The sequence below is a fragment of the Microtus ochrogaster genome, chromosome 4 (assembly GCF_000317375.1).
Source record: "Microtus ochrogaster isolate Prairie Vole_2 chromosome 4, MicOch1.0, whole genome shotgun sequence".
NCBI lineage: Eukaryota > Metazoa > Chordata > Mammalia > Rodentia > Cricetidae > Microtus > Microtus ochrogaster.
The window spans coordinates 4,650,871-4,666,379 of NC_022011.1; the positions used below are offsets into that span (position 1 = coordinate 4,650,871).

General features: G+C 41.6%; 1 protein-coding gene across 3 annotated transcripts in view; it reads right to left on the minus strand.

The window, feature by feature from the left end:
• Prmt7 (protein arginine methyltransferase 7) overlaps positions 1 to 15,509 on the minus strand; it is a 37,625-nt gene that overhangs the window by 12,415 nt on the left and 9,701 nt on the right. For all 3 annotated transcript variants that reach the window (XM_005345422.3, XM_026777242.1, XM_026777245.1), the window contains exons 5-8: positions 11,226 to 11,334; positions 9,046 to 9,158; positions 5,105 to 5,346; positions 4,740 to 4,920 (exon numbers count right to left, since the gene is read on the minus strand). In XM_005345422.3, coding sequence (XP_005345479.1) covers positions 4,740 to 4,920; positions 5,105 to 5,346; positions 9,046 to 9,158; positions 11,226 to 11,334 — 645 coding nt within the window. The remainder of the gene's footprint in view (positions 1 to 4,739; positions 4,921 to 5,104; positions 5,347 to 9,045; positions 9,159 to 11,225; positions 11,335 to 15,509) is intronic.

The following is a 15,509-nucleotide window of genomic DNA, read 5'->3' on the forward strand; positions in this document are numbered from 1 at the left end:
TTGTGAGCCACCATGTGGTTGCTGGGAATTGAACTCAGGACCTCTGGAAGAGCAGCCAGTGCTCTTAACCTCTGAGCCATCTCTCCAGCCCGAGGAAAGGGTTTCTATGGCTAATCCTTCTATATTGCTGTTCATCACTGAAGGAAGTCAGGACAGGAACTCAATCAGGGCAGGAACTTGGAGGCAGAAGTTGATGCAGAGGCCACGGAGAGGTACGACTTACCAGCTTGCTCAGCCTGCTTTTTTATAGAACCCAGGGCCACCAGCTCAGGGATGGAACCACTACAACGGCTGGGGCTCCCTATCAGTCACTAATTAAGAAAACGCCCTACAGCTGGATCTTATGGAGGCGTTTTCTCAATTGAGGTTCCCTCCTTTCAGATGACTCTAGCCTGTGTCAAGTTGATATAAAACTAGCCAGCACAAGCGCCAAAGCTCTTTCCTTCACCTGCTGGACTATAAGCCATCTTTCATTTGAAGGAAAAATTCTGACTCACAACTAAGGCTGACCTAGTGGCCCAGGGGAAACCCTGCTCTAAGAGCCTCTTGGGACATATTCCAAGAATTTCCTTCTGCCTTTAAATAGCTTCAAAACACAGAAAGGTCAAATATAATACATAATATATAACTGGATCCTAGACAAGGAAAACAAAAGCTATCAAAGGTCTTTGGAACAATTAAGGAAATTTTATTTTGAACCATGTTAGATGTTATGGAATAGAATACTGTTAATTTTCTTAGGTGTGATGATGGTATTTTGATTATGATGAAACTGCTTTATTCTCTTAAGTATCAAAGAGTCAAGAGTTAGATGTTTGTAACTTACTGTCAAATGACTGAGCAAAAACTGGGTGTGCAGTGAGAGAGGAAAGAGAGAGACACAGCAAGTACGGGAAATATTAACAACTAATAAACTGAAGTAAAGCACTATCAGTGTTCATTTTCACTTACTTTGTGACTCTACAAGTTTTCAAAACAAAAGTTGGGAAAATGGGGAAGATGGCTTAATCGGGATAGTGACTGCTGCATGGCAAGAAGACCTGAGGTCAAATACCCAGCACCCGTGGGAGAACTGCAAAGCTGGGTGTGTCTACCTGGGGAGGAAGGGGGTCAGAAACAGGTGCATCCCTGAGCGGTCTAGCCAAATCAGTGGATTTCAGGTTTAAGAGAGATCCTGTCTAAAAAATGAAGGTGGACAGTGACCTCTGACCCCATACATACATGCACAGGCCCACCTACAGCACATACGCATACACCAATACTAACAAGTACGTACACTACTTACACCATAACTCACACACATACCACATTGCATCACACACACCCAAAAATTTAAAATAACAAAGAAAGGTTGTTTGGCTTACTTCTTTGAATTAAATGAAGCTTTGTTGTTGTTGTTGTTTTTGTTTTTGTTTTTGTTTTTTGAGACAGGGTTTTTCTGTGTAGCTTTGGAGCCTGTCCTGAAACTCACTCTGTAGACCAGGCTGGCCTCGAACTCACAGACATCCACCTGCCTCTGCCTCCTGAGTGCTGGGATTAAAAGGCATGCGCCACCATCACCCAGGTCAAGTTTCTTGTTTTTGATTTTTTTAAGAACTAGAATATTCTAAATTGTGAAGCATGATCTACAGTGACTCAGACTGGAAAGTAAACCAGAGCGTTATACATGTTAGGCAACTACTCTATCACTAAACTCACTTGAGTCCAAGGTAACCTTTAATAAATTGTGATCATCCTTATTGAAAACCCTACATATAAGGAAAACAAGAAAAAGAAAAGAAGCTATTTTCACATAAATATGTATATAACAGATTTGTACTAACAAAAACCCAGAAACAACATAAATGTCCAGTTCAGAAATAGGTTAAATATTTATGAAGAATACTCAAAGATGGGGCTGGAGAGATGGCTCAGAGGTTAAGAGCACTGCCTGCTCTTCCAGAGGTCTCGAGTTCAATTCCTAGCAACCACATGGTGGCTCACAACCATCTATAGTGAGATCGGGTGCCCTCTTCTGTTGTGCAGACATACATGCAGGCAGAACACTATATATATATAATAAATAAATGAATAAATCTTTAAAAAAAAAAGAATACTCAAAGACATGAAAAATGACAGACTATAAGCTGGGTGGTGGTGGCATACACCTTTAATATCAGCACTTGGGAGGCAGAAGCAGGCGGATCTCAGTGAGTTTGAGGGCAGCCAGGACTGTTACACAGAGAAAGACTGTCTCAGAAAAAAAAAAAACAAAAAACAAAACCAAACAAACAAACAAAAACTATGATACAGCATAAAAATACAACAAGAGATCCAAGAAAGGTAGATATTTTCGATGGTTGGGCCCAATGTAAATTTATATACATCTTGTTTTTTTTAGAAAATATGGTAATAGCATTTGAAAAAATTAGGAAGAATAACTATCCTAAAAAGTTGGTGCCTGAGTTAAATGTGTCTATATACCTGTAATCCAAGCACTGAGAAAGCTGGGTGAGGAGGAGCATGAGTTGAGTTGAGACTGGCCTGAGTGACCTTGTGAGTGTGGGTCAGCTTGCTATACAGCAAGATCTTCTTTGCAAAAAGAAAAAGAAAACAAAACAAAAAAACAAAAAACAACAACAAAAACCCGGCTTAATTCTGATGGAGTGACCACCTGTTTATTGCAATTTCCAGGAACCAAGGAAACTAGGCTTTCTCAGACTCTAAGAGCATATATGCAAATGAAGACAAGGCTTCTTCCACTTGCCTGGGACATAGGTCACCCACTGTATCATAGTTTTTGTTTGTTTGTTTGTTTTTTTCTGAGACAGTCTTTCTCTGTGTAACAGTCCTGGCTGCCCTCAAACTCACTGAGATCCGCCTGCTTCTGCCTCCCAAGTGCTGATATTAAAGGTGTATGCCACCACCACCCAGCTTATAGTCTGTCATTTTTCATGTCTTTGAGTATTCTCTTTTTTTAAAGATTTATTCATTTATTTATTATATATATATAGTGTTCTGCCTGCATGTATGTCTGCACAACAGAAGAGGGTACCCGATCTCACTATAGATGGTTGTGAGCCACCATGTGGTTGCTAGGAATTGAACTCGAGACCTCTGGAAGAGCAGGCAGTGCTCTTAACCTCTGAGGTTCTGAATTTAGCAAAAAGGCAGGCATCTAAGATGTCTGTTCAAATACAAAGACTAAAAACTAAAAGTTCAAAAGCCACATATACAGTAAGAAAGGATAAACAGGTATATCCTCCTTGCTATTCCTTCCTGTACTGGAGAAATTTGTGCTTCCCTAACATCTGCCTCTCCCATAAACAAGGAGGCTTCTGAGTTCTGATGCTAGGAGCTGGTGACAGAACCCAAAGTGAGGCAGGCTAAATGGGATCAAAGTGGTTTGTGAGTTCATCAGGGAGACTCCTTCAGTTTTCAAATTCCTAATACTATAGAAGTCATCAGTGGTTTGGAAAGGACACATGACCGACTGTGAGAAGACGGGGGATCCACACCTAACCCTTCCACTCCCTGGACACAAGGCCCTGCACTCTGGGTATCGCTACAGTTACCTGGCACATCTATATAAAGACTCAAGGAGAAAATACACACTGTAGTTCTCTGAAGACATGCAACTAAAATGTACTAATATTCCATTTTTGAAATTTCACAAACACTACCTATTGGAGACCAAGACAGCAGAGGAAGTTGACATGCACTGAGTGACCCACAGCTGCCTTAGGTCAAACAATCAGAAAGAGGTAGAGTGAGAAGCTCCCAGGCCTGGCTAGTAACAGCAGCCCCACAGCAGTGAGAGCCTTTGGCCTAAGTAGTAAATCGGGGACCAGAGCATAAGAGCTGCTACATATATTTTCTCCTTGGGCCGACATTATATCCAAGGAGAAAACATACCAAGTAACTAAACCAAATGGTGCAGGCCTGTATTCCCAGCTGGTGCACCATCAAACTTTCTGAACTGTATTTACTAATAGGCAATTTATTAATAACAGTATTTTATTGCAGTTCATTTATGTTTTTTTCTTTTATTTCATAGCAGTTTAAAGGTAAAAATGTATCATATGCTGAAGAGTAATCTGGATTTCCATTCTGTGGTTCATATTCCTCTGCTTATTTTCCCTAAACTGGAGAAGGTGGATTTTGAACCAAAGGGAGTGAAGTTGTAGTTCTCCATTTCAAGTTGACCTAAACCCTGTGGATTACTGGCTATACCAGGACAGAGGGGAATAACAGAACTAATTCACTAAGACTTCTGCTGCTCACTGTGGCCACTGGTGTCAACCATGAACTCACCCGGAGAGGAGAGGTCCACCGCACACTGACAGGCTACGCTTTTTCTGTTTATTGAGACAGTGTTTCTCAATATAACAGCCCTAACTGTCCTAGAACTTATCTTGAGGACCAGGTTGGCCTTGAACTCACAGAGATCCTCCTGCCTCTGCCTCCAAGTTCTGGGATTAAAGGCGTGCACTACCACTGCCTACATGCTTTCTAATTTTTATTTTTTTATTATCATTTTCTTTGTAGCATTCAGGATGTAGTATAGGGACTCATGCATGCTAAGAAAGTATTCTATCTATCGCTGACTTACATCCCTAGTCCCCTGTGCTTGTGTGTGTGCATGTGTGTTTTCCCAAAAGAAAACTGCTTCTTTGCCTTTGACTGATACAGTGATCTAGTAGCCAAAAAAACAAAAGTTTCCTGACTTACATGAAATGTGCTTAGCTCCTGCCTCTTACCTGAAGCTCCTGTGGGTCTGTCTGTGCCCAAAAGGGTGCCATAGTACATCTGATCTTCCCCTCAGGGTCCATTTCAATGTCCCACCAGGACAGAACCACCTGCGCTTGGCCAGATGCCAGAGGTACAAACTGCCTGCTATGGCAGGCTGCCGAGCTACTGACTTGCTTGCTGAAGTCCACGCTGTGGAAGAATATTCAGGAACTGAAGCAGAATTTAACTCACACACTCCACTGTTAAACTTCTACAACTATAGACCTGACCAACTAAGGTACTGATGTGGAGTGGATTCAGCTAGGTTTCCATTCCATAAGAGAAATCAGATCAAATGTCTCAAAGCACTGCCACCCCGGAGGCTCCACAGTACCTGAACATTGGTAGCACATCACTGAGGACAGTAAAGTCAGCAGTTGACACCTGGTTCAGCTGAATGTCATAGACTGAAGGCGCCCCAGGACACCTCTCCAATTCTGAGGGAGGGACGATGACCTGCTCTCCGAGACTAGTCTGAACACGGACAGGAAACAGCTTGTTCCAGGACCACATCCTTCTGGACTCCACCAGCTGGGCATAGACAGTTGCTTTGTGAGGCACGGCTTCACAGTGCTCCTGAGTTTATATCAAAACAAACCAACAACAGTCACAGTAAGTCAAATACCCAGTCAAAGGCATTAGTATTTGTTGTGGAATATTTGTTTGCACCATAAAGATGTGTCTTTGCCAAGGCGCCTTCTGATTGGTTTAATACAGAGCTGAATGGCCAATAGCTAGGCAGGAAGAGGTTAGGCAGGATTTCCAGGAACAAGGAGGACTCTGGGAAGAAGAAAGGCAGAGCTGCGAGTCAGCACAGAGGAAGGAGGATGGGCAGTACAGAGAGATGAGGTGTCAAGCCACTCTACTGAATGTAGATTAAAAATTATAGGTTAACCTGGATAGTGGTGGTGCATGCCTTTAATCCTACTTCTTGGGAGGCAGAGGAAGGATCTCCATTAATCTGAGGCCAGTCTGGTCTACAAAGCGAGTTCCAAGAGAGTCAGGACTGTTATACAGAGAAAACGTGTCTTAAAAAAAATGTTAATTTAAGTTGTAAAAGCTAATTAGGAACAAGCCTAAGCTATAGGCCAAGCTTTCATAATTAATAATAAGTCTCAGTGTCATTATTTAGAAGATGGCTGGTGGAACAGAAAATGACTTGCTTCAAGTATTTAGCTGATGTAGTAACTTTAAAGCTTTCCTTCCCTGTGTCAGAGAGTAAACTGTTTCCTGCACTATGTCTTAAAAAAGAGAAAGTACATCATGGATAAAATGATTATTATTTTGAAGACAATGTCTTGTTAAACAGTCTGGGCTAACCTTACAATCCTCTTGACTCAGCCTTGAGTGCTAAAACAATTTAAGCTAGTTACCTAAAATTATTGAGTATTTAAAAAAAAAAACAACTACTTATTAACATGAACTACCATACAGACCTGGAAGAGTCTTCCTGACAAGTAGTCGTTCTAGTCCCTTGCCTAGCAAAACAGGACAAACCCCAATGTCCAGCTGCCCACCCTCATCTGACCGGCCTGCTGGGTTCATCCAGCACTGCTGATCAATCATTCCTCCCACTTATCAGAGGCACAAAAGTCTTCTTGCCCACAGATCACTAGGGAACCAGGACTGTTAAACACACAGGGGCCTCTTCCTGATGGAGGAGATAAAATACAGGTTTTCCTGCCCAGAAAGTTGGGAGTGGATATTGTTTTTTTGGTTTTTTTCGAGACAGGGTTTCTCTGTGGTTTTGGAGCCTGTCCTGGAACTAGCTCTTGTAGTCCAGGCTGGCCTCGAACTCACAGAGATCCACCTGCCTCTGCCTCCCAAGTGTTGGGATTAAAGGCGTGCGCCACCACCGCCCGGCGGGAGTGAATATTGTTAATGAACTGATGATCTTGTTACTTGTGGAGGCCAACTTCACCCCTTTTGCTATAGAGACAGACCTCACCTACACCCTTCAGAACATCTATCCCAGACTCTCCCTCCCTAGACTTTTATCTCTAGTAGAACTCATCCTTAGGGGGGTGCCACACCTATTTTAAAGCCTGCTCACCTCTATGTTATCGATAGAGACCACATTAGATTTTAGTTACAGCCCCACCCTCATGGTCACTGTGCTTTGCAAAGGAGTTTCTATGTAGTCATACCTTAAGGTATTGTGTACCTGGAATTGGAATGATTGTTACCTAGAAATCTTGACTGGGAATGATTATTGAAAAAAAAAAACCTTTTCCCAAATTGTACTATGTTTTAAATATGCTGACAATGAACCACCTAGCATTAGACTCTTTGAATAATGGGAAGACACCATGATTGAAAGGATATAACATCAATGTAAGTATATGACATTATTTGAAAATTATGGTATTAAACTATCATGATACGATATCAATGTAAACATATGGCATCATAATTGGAAGGGTATGACATCATAAACAGAAATGCAGGATATCATAATGTGAAGAATGTGACATCATAATCAGAAGATTATGACTCTATGAGTAGGGGGTATAACATCATAATTGGAAGAATATGACATCTTCAATGTAAACATGTAATGTCATCATTGGAAGGGTATGACACCATAAATAAATGGCATATCATAATGACTATGATATCATATTGGAAGGATATGATGTAATCATTATAAATATGACAGCATAATTAGAAAACTATGATGTCATTATTATCAGGATATGACATCACTGTAAATCATATGTATATGTAGATAGATAGATAGATAGATAGATAGATAGATAGATAGATAGATAGATAGATAGATAGATAGGAAAGATAGATGTACATATATCATAATTGGAAAGGTATGACACCACAAATACATGGCACCGTAATTGGAAGAATATGATATCATAACAGGAAGGATACGACAGCATAAACGTAAATGTATGACATAATTCAGAGTATGACATCATCAATGGGATGGTGTGCCATCACAATTGGAAGAGTATGACACCATAAATGGACAGCATGAGCTCACAAATGGCTATGACATCCTTATTGTTGGGCATCATCAATGTAAATATATATCATAATTGGAAGGATTTATTTATGTAAACATCACATCATAATTAGAGAAGTGGGGATCCCCCCCCCCAATTCGGGCTGAGATTTCTCTGGTGGCTGGCTCTGTCTCTCTGATCTTTCAACTTTCTTTTTTTTTTTTAATATTTATTTATTTATTATGTATACAATGTTCTGTCTGTGTGTATGCCTGAAGGCCAGAAGAGGGCACCAGACCCCATTACAGATGGTTGTGAGCCACCATGTGGTTGCTGGGAATTGAACTCAGGACCTTTGGAAGAGCAGACAATGCTCTTAACCACTGAGCCATCTCTCCAGGCCCGGTAGTTGTCTATTCTTGTGTGAGAGCAGATAAGACCACAAGCTGGCAAACTTGTGGACAGCAGCTGTTCAGTTCACTGAAAGACATAACTTGCTCTTGGAGAAAACTCAGAACACGTCAACATGCAGTGAGCCCAGCTATCAGTAACGACGGAGCTCCATGAGTTCTGGTTGGTACAAACGGAGAATAGGATGTCTTCAGGTCCCAGAGTGAGTGGTCATTTTCTCTGCTATCACCAAAAACCTCAATAGTGAGGAGGCTCAGTGCTAAGGGAGGGCAAGTCTCCGACGGCTAGGATAAGAAAAGCATTTTGAAATTGAAAAGGGGAATTTCCCTGGAATACAGAGGTAACTATCTCTCCTGTTTACAAACGACAGGGAATCTATGGGAGCATAGATGTTTGTGAGCATGGATGTAACTTTATACTTAGTGTGTTTGTGCTGTGTGTGTATGTTTGTCTGTATATGTATGCTGGAAGAATTATTCATGTACCTACATCTTCCACTGATTTTGCACCTTGCCCATGGGGTCCAGTTAAAGAAAACAGTATGAGGAGAACTTGTTTTCATCTGAGTAAGGCAGAAAGTCCATCCCTTCACAGATCATCACCTGCACGGACACCTGCAGGGTTCCCCTCCCTACCTGGCTGTGGTTCTACCTCCCTGTCTAATGGTCCTCTTACATTATTGGTCCTTTCATTCTGTGCCCATCATCAGGCCTGGGAACCCAGCGGTGAAGAGGATTTTCACATCTGGGAATTAAAAGCAAAGGTTTCTCAGCCGTACTGCCACCTGAGCTAGATGCCTGCCAGGAACTGAAGGGAGGCCCAGGTGTAGAGAGATTCTGCAGGGCTGTACTGAGCATGGTAAGCAGTGACTGTGTAACACTCCTGAAGGCTCTGAGCCCCTTACCTGTACAAGATGCCTATGGGCATGCTCATAAGAGGGCAGTGCTCCCTCTCCAATCAGTTCCGTGTCAAACAGCTCTGTGACCAGGATGTTAGCCCGACACGGCAAGTCACCATCTAAAAGCAAGTGAATAGAGTCAGAAACATACAACAGACTAGGAAATGTATTTATGACAGACATGTTAAGTACCACGTCGAAAAGCAGAGGTTAGAGAAACGACTCAGTGGAAATAGCAGGTGCTGCTCCTGAAGAAGACCCAAGCTCAGCCGGGCAGTGGTGGCGCATGCCTTTAATCCCAGCACTCGGGAAGCAGAGGCAGGCGGATCTCTGTGAGTTCGAGACCAGCCTGGTCTACAAGAGCTAGTTCCAGGACAGGCTCCAAAACCACAGAGAAACCCTGTCTCAAAAAACCAAAAAAAAAAAAAAAAAGAAAAAAAAAAAAAAAGAAGAAGACCCAAGCTCAGTTCCTAGCACCCATATCAGGCAGTTCAGAACCCCTGCTAACTCCAGCTTCAGAAGATCTGACACCCTCTTCGGGGTTCTGAGGAGTTCTTTAATCAACTGCTTTCTAAACCTCTAAAACAGGGGCTGGAGAGATGGCTCAGTGGTTAAGAGTATTGCCTGCTCTTCCAAAGGTCCTGAGTTCAATTCCCAGCAACCACATGGTGGTTCACAACCATCTGTAATGAGGTCTGATGCCCTCTTCTGGCCTGCAGACATACACACAGACAGAATATTGTATGCGTAATAAATAAATAAAATAAAAAAAAACCTCTAAAACATAATATTACTGCTACAACTATACTTTTTAATGAGCCAACAGACCTTGAAAAGAGCTATTTATCATGGAGAATTAACTGTAAACATTTCTAATGGTTCACGAATTACATTAGACAAAACCCACTTGTCTTCAGTCTACAGAGGACAAATTTCACAGCTGACACTGAAAAAGAGACACACTGAAGTAGTTTAGAGAGGTTGAGTGAAGAACAAGGACTGAGCCTGGAGTCCTATACACAAGGACTGGATAACACTACTAGCCTGGAGGGCTGGGTTCTAACCATCAAGTTAGTAGTCTCAACTGTAAATCGAGGAGCAGAACAGAGGTTAGAAAAGTACCTTTCCTATGACACACACATGGGCTCCATGTGTCCATTTATTTACACATCTAGTAAAGTAAAGTGGAAGTTAAAAGCAAACTCTATCTCCTGGGTTAGAAACAATAACATTCTCTTGAATATATTACACATCTAACCCAGGCACTGAGGACGCAGCAGCAGGTGGATCTCTGTGAGTTTGAGGCCAGCACAGGCTGATACACAATTTCATTTGAAATTTCCTTGAAATTCTAGAAAAAAAAATGACCTAATTTAATTGAAAGGGTATCTGTGAGTGCCCAGGGTCGTGAGGAATTTTTTGAGCAAGAAAGAAATAATCTATTGTGTTGATTATGACCATGGTTACAAGTGTCCCTCAATTTGGCAAAATTCGCCCAACAATCGTATACTCACATTGATTTAGGGTCTTGTTATGTAGCCCAAGTTAGCCTCAAATTCACAATCCTCTTAAGTGTTGGGATTATAAGCACACACCATAATATTGGGCTCTACACTATATTCTTGAAGTATATATGCATTAATGAATGTATATTCAATCATTAATGATTCATTACCTAATGATGGTAATGGCAAAATTAAACTTAAAATAAAATACTGACTTTAAGTAGATCCTTCAATCCTAAAATACTGTATCTTAAAAACTGGTGATGGCCACAGCTTCTTTCCTCTTCACCAAATGTTGTAGCTGTGTTCTCCGAGTTTCAAAGAACACGTAGAATTTTCTAAGTTTCAAACATCTCACTATAGGGCTGGAGAGATGGCTCAGAGGTTAAAAGCATTGCCTGTTCTTCCAAAGGTCCTGAGTTCAATTCCCAGCAACCACATGGTGGCTCACAACCATCTGTAATGAGGTCTGGTGCCCTATTCTGCCCTGCAGGCATACACGCCAAACAGAATACATAATTAATAAATTAATAAATAAATAAATATTTAAAAAAAAACATCTCACTATGAAGACTTCTTTTTTACCACCTTACGTTTACTTATAGCAGAAAGTTTCTTTCCTGTGTGTGACTGCTGTGACATTTCACTAGCTCTGCTTCCCACAGGAGGGACAGCTCTCACCTGGTCCAACTGTCACCTCAGTGGAATGCTTGTTAATAACCTTAATCTTGTCACTGAAGCCATTTTTCTCCACAATCTTCACAGCAGCATCAGCCATAGGTTTAAAGACCTGTAAGTCAGAGAAGGGTGAGAGGGAAAATGAACATCTGCTAAAACAGACAAGCAAGCAAGAAAACAAACAAAAAAAAACCACTTCCTACTTAAGACACATAGCTAGCAAGATAGTACCTGACTCTGGTTCCATAATTAACACTAAAAACGTTTTAGTCTCTAAATGTGTGTCACAAAATGAACATAAAAAAGGCAAGCCTGGTCTACAAGAGCTAGCTCCAGGATGGGCACTAAAGCAACACAAAGAAACCCAGTCTCGAAAAACCAAGAAAATGAACATAAAAGGATGAAATTCAGCCAGGTGTGGTTTGCTCATGTCTAATCTCAGAATTCAAGATGGTAAGGCAGGAGAATCATCATGAATTAAAGGGAAGCCTGAGCTCTGAGCTATATGGAGTGAAAATCGGTCTCAATATCCCCCACATGTACAGAGAGAGAGAGAGAGAGAGAGAGAGAGAGAGAGAGAGAGAGAGAGAGAGAGAGAATATGAGGTTTAACTTCAAGGTACTATTCAGAAGTTCCCACTTCATGCCCACTAGGTGAAAATGAAGGAATTCTGCACTATTTAGTAGGGCATTAAGTGCCCTGCGCTGACTAAAGATGTTCCCACAAACCTGTCTCCAGAGTTAAGGAAGACAGCTGAAGTATGGCCAGTCCACCTTCATTTTCAAAACTGACCCAGACTAAAAGCACAGCCTTTATTTCCTTATGATACATGGGACCCTCCACTTTACTCTCCCAGCCACACCACCCCCTTCTTAGCCCACATGATGCTCCCCAATATTCACAGGCAAGTCTGAACCCTTCCCACCCCATTTGCCATATCAAATCCAACTGGAGGCTGGAAACGGTGACACATGCCCATAATCCCAGCACTTGGGAAGTGTAGGTAGGATCTGGGTTCAAGGCCTGCCTAGCTACACAGAAAGTTAGTTGGAGGCCAATCTGGTGTCTAACACACAGACACAACCCACAAGGAAGCACAAAGTCCTCCCCGTAGAAATGATTCCTGAGCCCTTCACTAGCCCCTCTAGCCCCAGCTTTTCAACCGGCCTAGTCTGGATGTCACAGCTCTATCCCATAAACACAGAAACTTCCATAAATACAAAGTGGAAACAAAATAAATGATGGAAGATTTTCATTTTTTTTCTAAATCCTTGTCTGTATTTTCTACCATGAACATGATTTTGCTTTTCATATAACAAAGAAAAGCCATATTCTTTGGAAAGAATGTATGTACTTGGAGCTGGAAAGACAGCTCAGAGATTAAGAGCACTGGCAGATTTTCTGGTCCTGAATTCAATTCCCAGCAACCACATGGTGGCTCACAACCATCTGTAATGAGATCTTCTGGCAGCAGGCATACATGCAGACAGAACACAATGTATATCATAAATAAATAAATAAATAAATAAGTATGTATGTATGTATGTATGTATGTATGTATGTATGTATGTATGTATGTGCTCAGCTGGGGAAAAACAATCATTTCTAAAATGTAGTTTTCACATGTGGTCTCTGGCCTCAAACCTCAGCCTTCATCAATCAGTTTGTCCAAACTTCTAAAACTATCACAACCTCACTGTGACCCTCTCTTTCGTCAGCCTCTTACCTATCACTCCCCTTCCCTAACCCTTTGGGCTCTGACCATTCACAGCCTCTCTCTCCTCAGCCCCCAATCAGGGTGTGCCTTCCTACCTCATCAAGACAAGAGGAAAAATCCTTCAGGACCAGCTTCCTACTCAGGTGAGTCAATTATAATTGTGGCAAGTTAACATTGAAACCAAACATGACAAACACACACCCAGTCCCATTTGTACTGTCTACAGATACTTTCATCAATTTCCATCTCCTCTTCCAGGGCTTTTTATGAAAAATAAGCAACACCTTATTTCTGACACAAAAGCAGTATAATTCTACTTGCATTTTCATATAAAATATTGTGAAGACCACTCTACCAGTGGAGGATGAAATGAAAACAAAGAACTTCGTTTCTGTCTTCCCAATTGCACCGTATTCTGCTATATACATATGCCACAGGTTTGATCCCTGAGGCATGGAGAAAGATGCTTAGCCATACAAACTTAACTGGGTAGCTCTGAGTTCAAGTGGCCCCACAGGTACAAAATGTGACAACTGAGGACACTAGGTCAGCCTCTAGCCTCTACATACAAGCACCCACCTACACTCAAACACACAGCAATCTCATCCCATGAACAGAGACAAACAATGAAGTAGACTTCCCAACATCTACTCTTCCTTCCTTCAGAACAGGGACAGTGGTGCTGTACAGAAATGGACCTGATTTCAAGAGATGAACCTATCTGGCTCATCAGACAGGTTCCCCTTTGTCAATTATTTCGGCCAATTTTATTTATTTATTTATTAATTTTTTAAAAAATATTTATTTATTACGTGTACAATATTCTGTCTGTGTGTATGTCTGCAGGCCAGAAGAGGGTACCAGACCTCATTACAGATGGTTGTGAGCCACCATGTGGTTGCTGGGATTGAACTCAGGACCTTTGGAAGAGCAGGCAATGCTCTTAACCAGAGCCATCTCTCCAGCCCCTTTTGGCCAATTTTATATACAAGGAGAGGTTTGCTAGAAATTTCTAGGAAAAGCCTGCTTGTTTTTAAAAGAGAGTAAGTTGGGGTCATGTCCTGTCTGACACGTCTCCATCTCCAGGGGCTCTTTACTGGCTCTCCTACAGTCAGTAAAGGCACAGTTTTCAAAGGAAGGTCATACACCACACAGAGCAATCAGAAACATTGAGAATGGCAGGAGACATGGCTCAGAACTTAAGAGCACTCGCTGCTTTACAGAAAACCAGAATTCAATTCCCAGTATCCACACTAGTTAGCTTAGAAGTATGCATAACTCAATCTGATGCCCTCTTCTGGTCTCTGAGGGCACCAACACTTTTAGAAATTAGGAGCTGGTTATTCCACCAGCTCAGAGCTTTAAAACCCATACTGCTCTTCCAGGGGACCCTTGTTGGGCAGTTTACAAGATAGGAGATTGACACTCTTCTAGCCTCCACGGGCACTGTACTCATGTGTGCACACACATGCATAATCAACCTTTTTCTCTCTACTTGTCTAGGTTGGTCCCAGTTTCTGACTACTGAGAATAAGGCAGCATTATATCTTTTTGTTTGTTTGTTTTTTGTGAAATCCACAACAAGTGCAGTCTCTCATATACAACAACTCAGGATTTGATATCATGGAAATCACAAATAGATTTTTAAAAGATTTCTTTTTAATATTTTTAATTTCACGTATGTGTACATATGGGTATGTCTATTTGAGTGCAGTGCCCATGGAGGACAGAGGTATTAGATTCCCTTGAGTTGGAGTTACAATCAATTATGAGCTATCCAACATGGGTACTGGGAATTGAACTAGGCAGTCCTCTGAAGAGCAGAGAAGCTTTGTAACAGGGCCCAAGACTTTAGTAGGCCCCCAGACCTCAGCATAACTGACTCCGTGATGGAAGAATCATTCAGACTAAACTCAGAACATAGACAGCACATAGACCTGCCAAAACAAAAACAAAGACCTAATCCATCAAAGTCCACAATTCTGGGAAAATCTCTAAATGTATTATCCTTACTTTTTGGCTTCTACAGTTCTTTTTGAGATGAGGTCTTGGGCTGGAGAGATGGCTCAGCTGTTAAGAGCACTGGCTGCTCTTCCAGAGGTTCTAGGTTTAATTCCCAGCAACCACACAGTGTCTCACAACCATCTGTAATAAGATCTGGTGCCCTCTCCTGACATGCAGACATACATGCAGGTGGAACACTATACATAATAAATAAATCTTAAAAAAAAATCAAACAGAGACAAGGTCTACTTACATGTCCTTAGCTAGCCTAGAACTCACTGTGTAGACCAGGTTGGCCTCTAATTCATAGATATCTACTGTCTCTGTCTCTGAAGTGCTAGGACTAAAGGTCCTATAACTTTAAATTTTTATCACATTTTAATTAATTTATTTATTTTGTATGGGGGGCATTTGTGTGGTGGTCAGAGGGCAACTTTGGGGTTTTTGTTTTCCTACCATGCAGCCTCAAGGATTGAGTTGAGGTTGTTTCGTCATGCTTTGCAGCAGGCTCCCTTACCCACTGAGCCATCTTGCCATCCTTACCATTTCTTTCTTTTTTTTTTTTT